We start from the raw sequence: 14,966 nt of genomic DNA on the forward strand, positions 1-14,966 counted from the left end.
TAAACGAGACTACTGCCCGACGTCATATTTAAACGAGACTACTGCCCGACGTCATATTTAAACGAGACTACTGCCCGACGTCATATTTAAACGAGACTACTGCCCGACGTCATATTTAAACGAGACTACTGCCCGACGTCATATTTAAACGAGACTACTGCCCGACGTCATATTTAAACGAGACTACTGCCCGGCGGCATATTTAAACGAGACTACTGCCCGACGTCATATTTAAACGAGACTACTATATCCATGGACACAGACTTTCTGATTGTATACCCAACAAAAAAATCTAACCACAATAAAAAGAGTTAAAGTGGTTTCACCATCATGATCCATGTCATTATTTAGGGCCAGAACTGTACCCATTACATCATCTCTGAACTACACCATTTTCCAGCAGCTAGGCCTAGGGGGTTATCTGGACAGGACCATGGACTTCCCTAGTATTTCAGAACCATGGACAAAGCATTACATTTTAACTTGGACTAGAGAAAGCCATCTTTAGTCCGCAAGCTATTTAACGTACTTAAAGGGTTCGATCACAGCTCATTATTTGATAGGATCAGAAGACAAATGGAAATTGGGTGACATATGTTTAGGTCTTGGCTTTGAGTGACGCAGCGGTCTAAGGCATTGCATCGCAGTGCTAGGGGCGTCACTACAGACCCAGGTTTGATCCCGGGCTGTATCACAACCCGGCTGTGATCGCGAGTCCCATAGGGCGGCGCACAATTGGCCCAGCGTCGTCAGGGTTAGGGGAGGGTTTGGCCGAGGTAGGCTGTCATTGTAAATAATAATTTGTTCTTAACTGACCTGCCTAGTTAAATAAAGGTTAAAAAATAAATAAACAATCTGACAGTACAGATAGACTGCATTCTAGTGGACAATGTCTGACAGTACAGATAGACTGCATTCTAGTGGACAATGTCTGACAGTACAGATAGACTGCATTCTAGTGGACAATGTCTGACAGTACAGATAGACTGCATTCTAGTGGACAATGTCTGACATCTTGTGGTCAATGGAAGCACTTGCATGACCATAATGTTCAGTTTAAGCAAACTACTTACTGCATTGCATCACACACACAACCACCCATCCACACCTATAGCCACAGTCCACACATAGGGCCAAACCTGTCCACACACACACAAGAGGTGTACACTAGAGACTGTAGGGACTTATATTAGACAGAACCCAAAGGCAGTTTACTTTGTCAACACTTAAAATGAAATATATTTTTTACAAAACAGAAAAGAAAAATAACATTTCATACCGAAGAGCTGCTTGTCGTTTGCAGAGGGAACTTTACACAGGACTTTAAATGGTAACACTTTACTCCAGGCAGAGAGACATAACCCCTACATAACACACTGTCAGAAGCATGACAAAGCAGTTTCTTTTTTTATGCTACGACAGTTCAGACAGGCACTACGCCCTTTTTACGACAGTGCTCATAAGGCGCTATGTCATGTCACCGCAAGTAAAGTGTTATAAAGAGTTTGTCACAATGAGCTCTTTTAGTATTATTATTATACACACACTGGCTCTTGGCATCACTCATATGACTTACGAACCACTGAAACATTTACACACCATAAAAATGCATCTCCTTCCATTGAACTTAAAACAGTAATACTCTTTTAAGACGACACAGTTCTGAAATGGCGGACCTATAGGATTGGACGTCCCACACCGTATCCCCTCCCATTCCCACAACATATCAAATAGGGACAATTTACATACACGGCTCACTCTTATGGGCCTGCAGGACTGGGGGGTGTGCATAGGAGTCAGAGTCTTCTGCCCCAGCCGCATGCAGGGTGACCGTGTTGGATTATGTTGTTTTCTTCCCTTCTCCTGTCCGTCCATCCAGATAAGAGGGATGCCCTCTGGCTTGGACACCTGTGCTTTGGCGGTGACCAAGCACACGCTCTGACCGAGGAGAATCATCACTTTACAGAGAGAAAGAGAGAGAGAAAGAAACAGAGGGGGGAGAGCACCTGTTCTCTCCATTGTGCAAACTGAGATGTAAACAAACAGGGTATGTAGGGAATGAAGAGAGTTCAGGGGGGTGCTCCTTCAACAATTTGATTGACAGATACAGGGACCTATGAAATAAATAAAAGGGATAGGAGGAGGGGTGTTCACTGTGCTTTTCTATTCGCCCAATAGGACGTGGTGTCACTGCGGCAGCGGCGACTGTGCGAGAGGGACCTCCGCTGTCTCTGAGGGGCGGAGCACGAAGAGTATGAGGCAGCCAAGAGGAGTAAGGGGTCAGGAGGTCACACGGCAAGCTTCCGACTGACGACCATAGGAAATGCCTTATACAAAGTAAACAGCAACAAACACCCATCACCATGTGTCACATCTGTCCTCCTCACTATCTCGCCTCAGACAGCTATCGCTGTAACGATACAAAAAGAAATAAGGTAGAAAATGTCCCCCCCCCCTCCATCCCCACCTTCAACTCTAAGAACAGGACCATATTCATTATTTTCTATTATATATATATATGTGTATGTATATGTATACACACACAACATGTGCCTTTGAGGCAGTCGGTAAGGACTGGAGAGGAAGACGACAGAAGTCACTGTTTTTCTTCAGGAGGACTGACTGAGGTTTCAGAGGCGGTATCAGTCCTTTTTCATTCATTTTTTCCTTCATCCACACGGTTTCCACAGAGATGTTCCACAGAGATGCATTGTAAAAGAAAACCGGGGTTTGTTGGGGAATGGGGGACAACAGGGGGACAACAGTCAGAGTTTGGTGTTGGTCTGGGTTCAGGGGTTAATAAACCCAGGACACAGGAACCCACTGAGCGGTGGTACACACCAGGTTCACAGCCTCCTCCAGCAGACGGATGGTGTCGTCAATCTCGTTGTTGATGACGGTCTGGTCGAAGTAATGGGCGTAGGTCTTCTGGAGGCCCTCGGACTCCTTCTGCAGCCGCTGGAGGGAGTCATCCTAAAGGGAGGAGGAGAGGGAAGAAAGAGTCAGAATAACAGGGGAAGAAAATACCCTCCTTCCAGGCATTGTGGGAAGGGTCGAGTCACACAATGGAAAGAAAGATGAAATGGGACTCTGGAAGGATCTTAGTATACTCAAAAACAAACCATTTACACACAAACACAATACACACACCTATAAAAGGAGTGTATATGAGCTAACCTACTTGTACATATCCAGTACTTACAGGCAGTTTCCTGCACCACTTGGGAAGCTTGGGTGCAAGGAGAAAGGCATGCCAAAGAAAAATCAACAGGAATGCAGACAGGACACAGGCAGTGGGATGGACTTTCACCACAGCAAAAACACAACCCAAAACATGACGGACACAGTAGCAGTGTGTGTTGGCCCTAACCTCGTTCATTCCAGGGGTGATGGTGGGAGCTGCGATGAACACAACGTAAGGAGCAAACTCAGCCGTCCTCAACACCTTGAGTGCCTGAAGAGAAACAAGAGATGACTGACAGAAAACTGACTAGTGAGCTACATTTAAAAACTCTCCACAGTATTAATAAACAGGAAGTGTATATTCAACTGGCAGAACATAAACTGAAGAGATGGATGAAGATTAGGTTAAAGAGAGAGGGTTAGGTTAGAGTTAATGTTTGAGTTAAGGTCAGGTATATTTAGGTTAGATCATTAGATCAGCGTTCCACCATCACTGATTTTCTGCCGGTGGAATATATACTGCTTAATAAATACTGGACACACACACACACACACACACCCACCTCACACAAAGACAACCCCACCCACCCCCACCTCACACACAGACAACCCCACCCACCCCCACCTCACAGACAAACAACCCCACCCCACACAGAGACAACCCCACCCTCCCCCACCTCACATACAAATAACCCCACCCACCCCCATCTCACACACAGACAACGCCGCCCGCCCACCCACCCCCATCCCACACATAGACAACCTCGCCCACCCATCCTCACCTCACACACAGACAACCTCGCCCACCCATCCCCACGTCACACACAGACAACCTCGCCCACCCATCCCCACCTCACACACAGACAACCTCGCCCACCCATCCCCACCACACACAGACAACCTCGCCCACCCATCCCCACCTCACACACAGACAACCTCACCCACCCATCCCCACCTCACACACAGACAACCCCACCCACCCCCACCTCACACACAGACAACCCCGCCCACCCATCCCCACCTCACAGACAACCCCGCCCACCCATCCCCATCTCACACACAGACAACCTCGGCCACCCATCCGCACCTCACACACAGACAACCTCGCCCACCCATCCCCACCTCACACAGACAACCCCGCCCGCCACCCATCCCCACCTCACACAGACAACCCCGCCCGCCACCCACCCCACCTCACACACAGACAACCCCACCCACCTCCACCTCACACACAGACAACCCCGCCCACCCATCCCCACCTCACACATAGACAACCCCACCCAACCATCCCCACCTCACACACAGACAACCCCACCCAACCATCCCCACCTCACACACAGACAACCCCACCCAACCATCCCCACCTCACACACAGACAACCCCACCCAACCATCCCCACCTCACACACAGACAACCCCACCCAACCATCCCCACCTCACACACAGACAACCCCACCCAACCCCACCTCACACACAGACAACCCCACCTCACACAGACACCTACCTGTGGTTCCACGTCCAGTATGGAGATCATACCCTGCTGGTGGATCTGGCGGATGGTCTCTAGCCGCGTGCCGTACATGGCGTCCTCGTGACTACCGTACTCCAGGTAGTCATTGTTACTGATGTCCTGCATCATCTGGTCATGTGTCACAAAGTAGTAGTTCTTCCCATTCTCCTCGTCCTTCTTTGGAGGTCTGGTTGTGTCTGTGGGGAGGGAGAGAGAGGGGGAATGGGAGGGAGAGAGGGGAAATGGGAGGGAGAGAGAGGGAATGGGAGGGAGAGAGAGAGGGAAAGAGAGGGAGAGAGGGGGAATGGGAGGGAGAGAGGGGGAATGGGAGGGAGAGAGGGGGAATGGGAGGGAGAGAGGGGGAATGGGAGGGAGAGAGAGGGAATGGGAGGGAGAGAGAGGGAATGGGAGGGAGAGAGGGAAAGAGAGGGGGAATGGGAGGGAGAGAGAGAGGGAAAGGCAGGGAGAGAGAGAGGGAAAGGGAGGGAGAGAGGGGGAATGGGAGGCAGAGAGGGGGAATGGGAAGGAGAGAGGGGGAATGGGAGGGAGAGAGGGAGAGAGAGAGGGAAAGGGGGGAGAGAATTAGGGAGGGGTAAGTGATAGAACCTGAATGGAGGTTCCTACACTCAAGTCTTCTCTTAGTGCATAGATGTCCATGTAGTGTTGGTAATGGTAGTAGTGGTAGTAGCGGTAGCAGTGGTAGTAGTGGTAGTGGTAGTAGGGGTAGTAGTGGTAATAGTAGTGGTAGTAGCGGTGGTGGTAGTAGTGGTAGTAGCGGTGGTGGTAGTGGTAGTGGCGGTAGTGGAAGGAGTGGTAGTAGTAGTGGCGGTAGTGGTAGTAGTAGCGGTGGTAGCGGTAGTAGTGGTGGTAGTAGCAGTGGTAGTGGTATTAGTGGTGGTAGTGGTAGTAGTGGTATTAGTGGTGGGGGTGGTAGTAGTGGTGGTGGTGGTAGTAGCGGTAGTAGTAGCGGTAGTAGTGATGGTAGTGGTCGTAGTGATATTAGTTGTGGTAGCAGTATTAGTGGTGGTGGTGGTAGTAGTGGTGGTGGTAGTAGCGGTAGTAGTGGTAGTAGCCGTAGTAGTGGTAATAGTAGTGGTAGTAGCGGTGGTAGTAGCGGTGGTAGTAGTGGTAGTAGCGGTGGTGGTAGTGTTAGTAGTGGTGGTAGTAGTAGTGGCGGTAGTGGTAGTAGTAGTGTTGGTAGCGGTAGTAGTGGTGGTAGTAGCGGTGGTAGTGGTAGTTCGGTGGTAGCAGTGGTAGTAGTGGTGGTAGTAGTGGTGGTAGTAGCGGTGGTGGTGGTAGTAGCGGTGGTAGTAGTGGTAGTAGCGGTGGTAGTGGTGGTATTAGTGGTAGTAGCAGTGGTAGTGGTGGTGGTAGTGGTAGCAGTGGTGGTAGTAGTAGCGGTGGTTGTGGCTGTAGTAATGGTAGTAGCGGTGGTAGTAGTGGTGCTGGTGGTAGCGGTAGTAGTGGTGGTAGTAGTAGTGGTAGTAGCGGTAGTAGTGGTATTAGTGGTAGCGGTAGTAGTGGTATTAGTGGTAGTAGTGGTGGTGGTGGTGGTGGTAGTAGTAGCGGTAGTAGAAGTGGCAGTGGTAGTAGTGATATTAATAGTGGTAGCAGTAGTGGTGGTGGTAGTAGAGGTAGTAGTGGTGGTGGCGGTAGTAGTGGTAGTAGCCGTAGTAGTGGTGATGGTAGTAGTGGTAGTAGCGGTGGTGGTAGTTGTGGTAGTAGCGGTAGTAGTGGTGGTAGTGGTGGTGGTAGTAGCGGTAGTAGTGGTGGTAGTGGTGGTGGTAGTAGCGGTAGTAGTGGTGGTGGTCATAGCGGTGGTAGTGGTAGTAGTTGTGGTGGTTGTAGTAGCGGTAGTAGTGGTGGTGGTAGCGGTAGTAGTGGTGGTGGTAGCGGTAGTAGTGGTGGTGGTAGCGGTAGTGGTAGCGGTGGTAGTGGTGGTGTTAGTAGCGGTAGTAGTGGTGGTAGCGGTAGTAGTGGTATTAGTGGTGGTAGTGGTAGTAGCGGTGGTAGTGGTAGTACTAGCGGTAGTAGTGGTATTAGTGGTAGCGGTAGTAGAGGTATTAGCGGTAGTAGTGGTGGTGGTGGTAGTAGCGGTAGTGGTAGTAGTAGAGGTAGTAGCGGTAGTAGTGGTAGTAGTGGTAGTAGCGGTGGTGGTAGTGGTAGTAGTGGTGGGGGTGGTAATAGTGGTGGTGGTGGTAGTAGTGGTGGTAGTGGTAGTAGTGATATTAGTGGTGGTAGCAGTAGTAGTGGTGGTGGTGGTGGTAGTAGTGGTGGTGGTAGTAGCGGTAGTAGTGGTAGTAGTGGTAGTAGCCGTAGTAGTGGTAATAGTAGTGGTGGTAGTATTGGTAATAGCAGTGGTGGTAGTAGTGGTAGTAGCGGTGGTGGTAGTAGTGGTAGTGGTAGTAGTGGTGGTAGTGGCGGTAGTGGAAGGAGTGGTAGTAGTAGTGGCGGTAGTGGTAGTAGTAGCGGTGGTAGCGGTAGTAGTGGTGGTAGTAGCGGTGGTAGTGTTGGTTGTAGTGGTGGTAATAGCGGTGTTAGCGGTAGTAGTGGTGGGGGTGGTAGTAGAGGTGGTGGTGGAAGTAGCGGTAGTAGTAGCGGTAGTAGTGGTAGTAGCGGTGGTGGTAGTAGTGGTGGTGGTAGTGGTAGTGGCGGTAGTGGAAGGAGTGGTAGTAGTAGTGGCGGTAGTGGTAGTAGTAGCGGTGGTAGTGGTATTAGTGGTGGTAGTGGTAGTAGTGGTATTAGTGGTGGGGGTGGTAGTAGTGGTGGTGGTGGTAGTAGTGGTGGTGGTAGTAGCGGTGGTGGTGGTAGTAGTGGTGGTGGTAGTAGCGGTAGTAGTGGTAGTAGCCGTAGTAGTGGTAATAGTAGTGGTGGTAGAAGTGGTAGTAGCGGTGGTGGTAGTAGTTGTAGTAGCGGTGGTGGTAGTGTTAGTAGTGGTGGTAGTAGTAGTGGCGGTAGTGGTAGTAGTAGTGGTGGTAGTAGCGGTGGTAGTGTTGGTAGTGGTAGTAGTGGTGGTAGTAGCGGTGGTAGTGGTAGTTCGGTGTTAGTAGTGGTAGTAGCGGTGGTAGTGGTGGTGGTAGTGGTAGCAGTGGTGGTAGTAGTAGCGGTGGTTGTGGCTGTAGTAATGGTAGTAGCGGTGGTAGTAGTGGTGGTGGTGGTAGCGGTAGTAGTGGTAGTAGCGGTGGTAGTAGTAGCGACAGTAGTGGTGGTAGTAGTGGTAGTAGTGGTAGTAGTGGTGGTAGTGGTAGTAGTAGCGACAGTAGTGGTGGTAGTAGTGGTAGTAGTGGTAGCAGCGGTGGTAGTGGCAGTAGCGGTAGTAGTGGTAGTAGTGGTGGTAGTAGTAGCGACAGTAGTGGTGGTAGTAGTGGTAGTAGTGGTAGTAGTGGTGGTAGTGGTAGCAGCGGTAGTAGTGGTAGTAGTGGTGGTAGTAGTAGCGACAGTAGTGGTGGTAGTAGTGGTAGTAGTAGTGGTAGTGGTAGCAGCGGTAGTAGTGGTAGTAGTGGTGGTAGTAGTAGCGACAGTAGTGGTGGTAGTAGTGGTAGTAGTGGTAGTAGTGGTGGTAGTGGTAGTAGTAGCGACAGTAGTGGTGGTAGTAGTGGTAGTAGCGGTAGTAGTGGTAGTAGTGGTAGTAGTGGTAGTAGCGGTAGTAGTGGTAGTAGCGGTAGTAGCGGTAGTAGTGGTAGTAGTGGTAGTAGCGGTAGTAGTGGTAGTAGTGGTAGTAGTGGTAGTAGTGGTAGTAGTGGTAGCAGCGGTGGTAGTGGTAGTAGTGGTAGCAGCGGTGGTAGTAGTGGCCGTAGCGGTGGTAGTAGTGGTGGTAGTGATGATAGTGGTAGTAGTAGCGACAGTAGTGGTGGTAGTAGTGGTAGTAGTGGTGGTAGTGGTAGTAGTAGCGACAGTAGTAGTGGTAGTAGTGGTAGTAGTGGTAGCAGCGGTGGTAGTGGTAGTAGTGGCCGTAGCGGTGGTAGTAGTGGTGGTAGTGATGATAGTGGTAGTAGTAGCGACAGTAGTGGTGGTAGTAGTGGTAGTAGTGGTAGTAGTGGTGGTAGTGGTAGTAGTAGCGACAGTAGTGGTGGTAGTAGTGGTAGTAGTGGTAGTAGTGGTAGTAGTGGTAGCAGCGGTGGTAGTGGTGGTAGTGATGATAGTGGTAGTAGCAGCAGTAGTATTGGTAGTAGTGGTGGTAGTGATAGTAGTGGTGGTAGTAGTAGTAGCGGCAGTAGTGGTGGTAGCGGTAGTAGCGGCAGTAGTGGTGGTAGTAGCAGTAGTAGCGGTGGTAGTAGTAGTAGCGGTGGTAGTAGTAGTAGTAGTGGTAGTAGCGGTGGTAGTAGTAGTAGCGGCAGTAGTGGTGGTAGTGGTAGTAGCGGTGGTAGTGGTAGTAGTGGTGGTAGTAGTAGTAGCGGCAGTAGTGGTGGTAGTGGTAGTAGCGGTGGTAGTGGTGGTAGTAGTAGTAGTGGCAGTAGCGGTGGTAGTAGTAGTGGTAGTAGCGGTGGAAGTTGTGGTAGTAGCGGTGGTAGTAGTAGTGGCAGTAGCGGTGGTAGTAGTAGTGGTAGTAGCGGTGGAAGTTGTGGTAGTAGCGGTGGTAGTAGTAGCGGCAGTAGTGGTGGTAATGATGGTAGTAGTGGTAGTAGCGGTGGTAGTGGTAGTAGCGGTGGTAGTAGTGGTAGTAGCGGTGGTAGTAGTGGTCGTAGCGGCAGTGGTGGTGGTAGCGGTGGTAGTAGTGGTCGTAGCGGCAGTTGTGGTGGTAGCGGTAGTGTTGGTAGCAGCGGTGGTAGCGGTGTTAGTGCCGGTAGCGGGGGTAGTGGCGTTAACGGTAGTAGTGGTAGTAGTTGTGGTAGTGGTAGCAGCGGTGGTAGTGGTGGTAGTGGTGGTAGGTCTCTTACGAGGAATGGGATAGGCAAATCGGTCTGGGTGCTTCGTGATAAGCGTGTTCTTGATGTGCCTCCTGCCAACTCCATGGGCCCCTGGGAAGAGAGACACACATAAGACAATGAGACAGAGAAGTTAAATAATGTGTTGTCAACTGTTCCCCTTTAGTTAACACTACCTAAGAACCATCTGTCTAACGTACCCAACAAAACAAGCGTTTTCCTCTTGAATGCAGGCAGTTTGACCACCTCTTCATACGTGACCAGGTCTAGTTGGTCAAACACTGAAACAGAGAAGGTGAAAGGCATTAGAGATGTTCACTGAGAGCCATAGGAATAATGGAACACAGACACAATGGAAGTGGGTCGTCTGTAGTGCACAGCACAGGAAGGTGAATCAAATGAATGGCTTAAATAAAGAATGGATCGCTGAAATAAGTTTACTGATAACAGTGTGAAAAAGATTGCGGTTTGTTTTTGCCATCTAAAGGGCCTACGTGTGATTGGAATTATTTTACATCACAAGTTCAATACTTCAGGTCTGTGAGAGACGGACAAACCAGGACACATAAAACCCAAAACGAGGAAGAACAAATGAAACAGCGAGACAGAAGTTCAAACTGTGGACTGACGTCAAACAAGGAAAATAGCGTGAATAAAGTTGAGGATAGAGGGAGAGAAACGGAGGAGGGCATCGTTGGGCATTATTCAGAGTTACTTACATGCAGCCAAGCCATTGGGTAAGAGACGCATGAAAGATGGACAGAACAGAGGGAAGGAGGGAGGGGAGGGTTAATAGAAGACAAGGTAAATTAAAAACATTACAGTACATAGCTTGGACTCGGAGGCCAGGTTGTTAATGGCAGGAGCGTTAGACATGTAACATTCAGTCAACATTGAGACAACATTTAGAGAGGAGCTCTTTGAGGGAGGAAAGGGGCCTGTTCTGGGGGAAGAACATGCAGCATTAGTCAGATTCAGTTGGAAACCATTCCACAGACAGTACAGTAGTAAGCAGTAAGCTAAGCATTTAGCTCTACAGACTGGGAATGTCTTTATTATACAATAAAAAAATACCACATTCAGAACTGAGACAATATTTTGGCCAGTGAATAAAGCTGCAAGAGAATATCTGGGATATAACATCTGAATGCATCATACAATATAAAATACAACGGAAACATCTGGAACACTTGGAATATCTTATAGCCAACATGTCAAGCCAAACACTTTTACACACACACAGTTCCACAGAATAAAGAATTGGTTTCTGATTGTATTATTAAAGCATGCTGTGTGTGTGTGTGTGTGTACCTGCGTTGTGCTTGGCCAGGTACTTGTCTTTGTACTGTTTCTTCTTCTTGCCAAACCAGGTACAGCTGGCCTGCTGCTCCTGCTTAGTCTTCTCCATGGCTATGCACGCCACACGCCTGGGTATGGGGGTAAAATGTAAGGAAATAAAGATACTTCACTGATTATTCCTAGTTATTTTAATTCTGTGGTAACGGCCCTCAAAACCAAAGACCAGAGATTAAGTCAAATTTCTGCTTAACATTTGGGAAAAGTTCTTCTTGCATTGTAATTTCAATCCACTTCCTGAATTGGAAATGGAATTGGAACGAAAGCACCAACCCTGCTGGGTTTTACAGTATGGGTTCCATGGGTTCTGTCCTCACCACTCCTGTAGTTCTGGTGACGGTATTAGCCCTGCGGTTCCGTTCTTAGTGTTCTCCAGCTTGCCCTGCCACCAGTTGTGGTCGTCCTTACTGATGATCTGGATGATGTCACCCACCCGGAAGCGGATCCCGGCCTCCTTACAGGGAATGAGGTCATCCTTGGCGGGGTCGTACTCAAACTGGGCACGCACGTAGATCTGAGGGAGGAAACCGAGGAATGTGATTGGTCAGGACCGCTGATCTGGGAGGGAATAGGGGGACTGATTGATCAAGCTGGAGGTATGGAGGAAAGAGGTGATTTTGATTGGTCAAGCTCCTGACGAGAGCTGTACGGGACACTGATAGGTCGAAATGGCCACAATCGACACAGTAAACAAGAAGCAAAGAGGCGGAGGAGAGAAGAAGAGTCGGGCGAAAAAGAGAAAGCAAATAAGGCAACATCAAAGAAAGCTTTACCATTTTAATCGTTCTGGTTGCCCCTGATTGGCTACATCTTACACGCAAAGGACCAACCATTTTAATGGAGGGGGAGGGGGATTATGGACGCCAGCTAATGTTGGATCTGCAAGAGCTACAATGAGGGACATACTGCATGGGATCTACTGCTACTTGGATCCACTGAGAGATCTTACCTTGATGGACATTTTGTCCTTGATGACAGGTCTGGAGATCTAGGGGGTTGAGAGCATCACACACACATCATGCAGTAGAAAACATACGGGACATCGACAAAGGACGTGAGAGTGAGTAGGACGGGCTACGAGAGGGAGACAGGCTACGACAGGGAGACAGGCTACGACAGGGAGAATTTGCAATGAGGCCCTTTATCTACTTCTCCACAGTCATGGATATCATATGAAGAAAGTTGGAGGTATTTTTGTGCGCCAATGCTAACTAGCATTAGCGCAATGACGAAGTCTAAAGTCAATGCGCTGGCGACTGTCTGGATAGGTCGGGGGACTCTTTCTGCAGACACACATGAACAAAAAAACGTGAAAAACTTGTTAGCAACTGCGCTAGCGCTAGTTAGCAACTTCCTTCAAACTGCATGCAGAGACATATAAATGGTATCCACAAGTTCCACTGATTCTGGGGCAGTAGTTAAAGGGCCTCATTGCCAAAATCACGAAGTATCCCTTTAATACATGCAGGGGTTATTTAAGATGACATGGATCCAAATTATGTTTAACACACACACACACACACACACACAGACGTACACACACACACACACACACACACAGATGTACACACACACACACACACAGACATGTACACACACACACACAGACATGTACACACACACACACACAGACATGTACACACACACAGACATGTACACACACATGCGAGTCCACACACACAAAAACAAGCAAATGGTGTCCCTGGTCTAGACAAAGCCATGTGAGGAGTCAGACATCAGAGAAGAGAGGGAGTAGAGGAGTCAGGGAAGTCTATAGCTCTCACCTGTCGTCCTTTAGGCTGGATGGTAGAGGGCAGATCCTACAAGCACACACAGAGTTAACACACATCTAATACAGCACAATAGATTCATCTGACAGAAGCGATATCGAGCCACAGCTCCTCACCAGGATGGAGCTAGTGACACTAGCATGGCCGTTCGCTGGCGACTGTCTGGATAGGTCGGGGGACTCTTTCTGCAGACACACATGAACAAAAAAACGTGAAAAACATCCCAACAAAAAATGACTTATAACTGAAGAATAGAACGCTTCTTTACCTCATTTACCTGATTTTCTAGAGACACAAGAGAATCGGTCCATACCTCGCAAGACATGGACTGTGACCGGTAGCTGGGTACGATCTTAAAGGTAACACTCCCTCGCATTTCCCTCTGTGGGGACACAACATTATCATCAAATGATCACAACCAATAAGAGCCTTCCACTGATACACACGTACTGTAGTACTGTGTAAAGACAAAACTAGCTGATTGGACAATGGTGAGAATGAGAGAATCTGATTGGACAACACACCAGCATCTTCTGGAGCTGTTCTACGGTCTGATTGGCAACGCTGATCCCGTTGATCTCTCTGATCTCATCGCCGACATGCAGCGTACCTACAAGAAGACAGAGGGTGAATGTGGGTCTGTTTGTGGTCAGGTGTACGGCATATTCCAAAAGTGTACTGTACCTTGTCTGTGGATCATTCCTCCGTGCATGATACGGGCCACGATGCAGTGGTTCAGATCGTTCATCTTCAGAGTGATGCCCTGAAGAGGTCAAGGGTGAAAGGTCAAATAGGAAGAGTAAATGTGTGTGGTCGGTGTTTGTGTGTGTGTCGTACCATAGGTTCGTCAGTGTTCTTCTGGAACTGAACCAGGCGTACTCGAGTCACGTTCTCCAGGTCCATGTCCCCATTGGTGCTCTCAGGAGAGTCTCCGTTCAGGTAGGGTGAGGTGGGCGGGGGGGTCACCCTCAGAGCCTCGTCACTGTACACCTCATGGGCCACCACGTCATGGGTCTGGAGCAAGGCCTACACACACACACACACAATAAGACACACCCTCACACAGACATGTACAGCAGACAATGAGTGTGTAATATGGCCTTTTAAACAACAGGGGGCACACAAGGCACTAACTAAATTCACACTGTATTATTGGTCACACTTGGCTTATTGTAAGTGTAACAGTGTTAGCTGGTTTCTACTGAAGACGTATTTGCTTGGTCTTCCTAAATGAAAAATGAGTGACTAAAGGACTGTGTAAACTACTATGGGTCTACACAAAAAGACTTGTATCCAGATGGGATATACGTTCTTTATTTATTTTGTTATCTTGGTCACCAGGGAAGGGGGACCCCCCCTTCTTTATATCCAGGCCACTGTGTCAGTCTGTAGGCTGAGCGAAAAGCAGAGGGCTCTAGCATTGAGATGTCAGTACAGAAACACCCTGTGGGTCAGGGACTAAGGTAAGAGGATGGAGAACCAAACACAACTCAGCTTTAAAAAGGTGCACTATGCACAAATCATTTCCTGGTTGCTAAAGGTCGAATAGTTTGCCTAATTTCAGTTTATGTGACAAAACAAGAAAGTTTAGTGTAGAGAATCATTGTACCACCTAAACCGCTTAAATATATTTTACACCAAAAATGTCTGTTTGAAGCTGGTGTAAAAAAACTAAAGTAAAAGATGCAAACACAAAACTTAAGAATGGGAAGCATAGAAATAGTGCACATAGAACAGATGTAATGCTTCTTAGACTTGCTTTCAATGAGAATGACAGATCTATAACTAACATTTCTATGTGAATTTGGTCAGGTCGCCCAAAAGTGACATATTTCAGCTTAAACTGTAACAGACAAGCACAGATCTTTCTGCCATTGAAATCCTTGGGTGGGCCACCAAATAATTTTTTAGGGTCGCCTAAGTCCAAATACATTTTCGTGATGGTAAAAGCTTTTAGACTTAAAACAGATAAAGTATTTAGAAAAGGTAATGCACCAATATATTTTTACACTGTAATCTTTTAAGAACTAATGATAACCAAAATAAAAGCTAGATAGTCAGGAAGAATGGAAAATTCAAAAAACAATTAATTTAGCAGTATAGAACACAGCATCAGCCATGGCAAAATGCATAGAATTGCAGGGAATTCGCTTTAAAACTGCTAAATGTTCTCAGCTCCATGGAACAATTGGTAGAATTGCAGGAAATTGGCTTAAAAACGCAAAACTCTCTCTACCTGACACCAGAGAAGAGATGGAGAGAG

The 14,966-nt window shown here is 48.1% G+C and overlaps 1 protein-coding gene across 50 annotated transcripts in view; it reads right to left on the reverse strand.

Moving 5' to 3' along the window:
• Positions 1 to 1,184: 1,184 nt before the first annotated feature.
• LOC110528832 (peripheral plasma membrane protein CASK) overlaps positions 1,185 to 14,966 on the reverse strand; it is a 60,111-nt gene continuing 46,329 nt past the window's right edge. For 4 of the 50 annotated variants that reach the window (XM_090239977.1, XM_090239969.1, XM_090239979.1 and 1 more), the window contains 15 exons: positions 13,541 to 13,729; positions 13,388 to 13,466; positions 13,228 to 13,313; positions 13,017 to 13,085; positions 12,820 to 12,888; positions 12,698 to 12,733; positions 11,863 to 11,901; positions 11,231 to 11,427; positions 10,869 to 10,984; positions 9,758 to 9,838; positions 9,570 to 9,650; positions 4,687 to 4,889; positions 3,371 to 3,475; positions 3,203 to 3,229; positions 1,185 to 2,973 (listed from right to left, as the gene is read on the reverse strand). In XM_090239977.1, coding sequence (XP_090096103.1) covers positions 2,797 to 2,973; positions 3,203 to 3,229; positions 3,371 to 3,475; positions 4,687 to 4,889; positions 9,570 to 9,650; positions 9,758 to 9,838; positions 10,869 to 10,984; positions 11,231 to 11,427; positions 11,863 to 11,901; positions 12,698 to 12,733; positions 12,820 to 12,888; positions 13,017 to 13,085; positions 13,228 to 13,313; positions 13,388 to 13,466; positions 13,541 to 13,729 — 1,554 coding nt within the window. In that variant the 3' untranslated portion in view covers positions 1,185 to 2,796. Of the gene's footprint in view, positions 2,974 to 3,202; positions 3,230 to 3,370; positions 3,476 to 4,686; positions 4,890 to 9,569; positions 9,651 to 9,757; positions 9,839 to 10,868; positions 10,985 to 11,230; positions 11,428 to 11,862; positions 11,902 to 12,697; positions 12,734 to 12,819; positions 12,889 to 12,980; positions 13,086 to 13,227; positions 13,314 to 13,387; positions 13,467 to 13,540; positions 13,730 to 14,966 lie in introns of all 50 variants that reach the window. The other 46 variants (XM_090239963.1, XM_090239960.1, XM_090239966.1 and 43 more) reach the window with 20 other exon arrangements.

Source organism: Oncorhynchus mykiss, chromosome 7 (genome assembly GCF_057628025.1).
Source record: "Oncorhynchus mykiss isolate SJ-2025 chromosome 7, ASM5762802v1, whole genome shotgun sequence".
Lineage (NCBI taxonomy): Eukaryota > Metazoa > Chordata > Actinopteri > Salmoniformes > Salmonidae > Oncorhynchus > Oncorhynchus mykiss.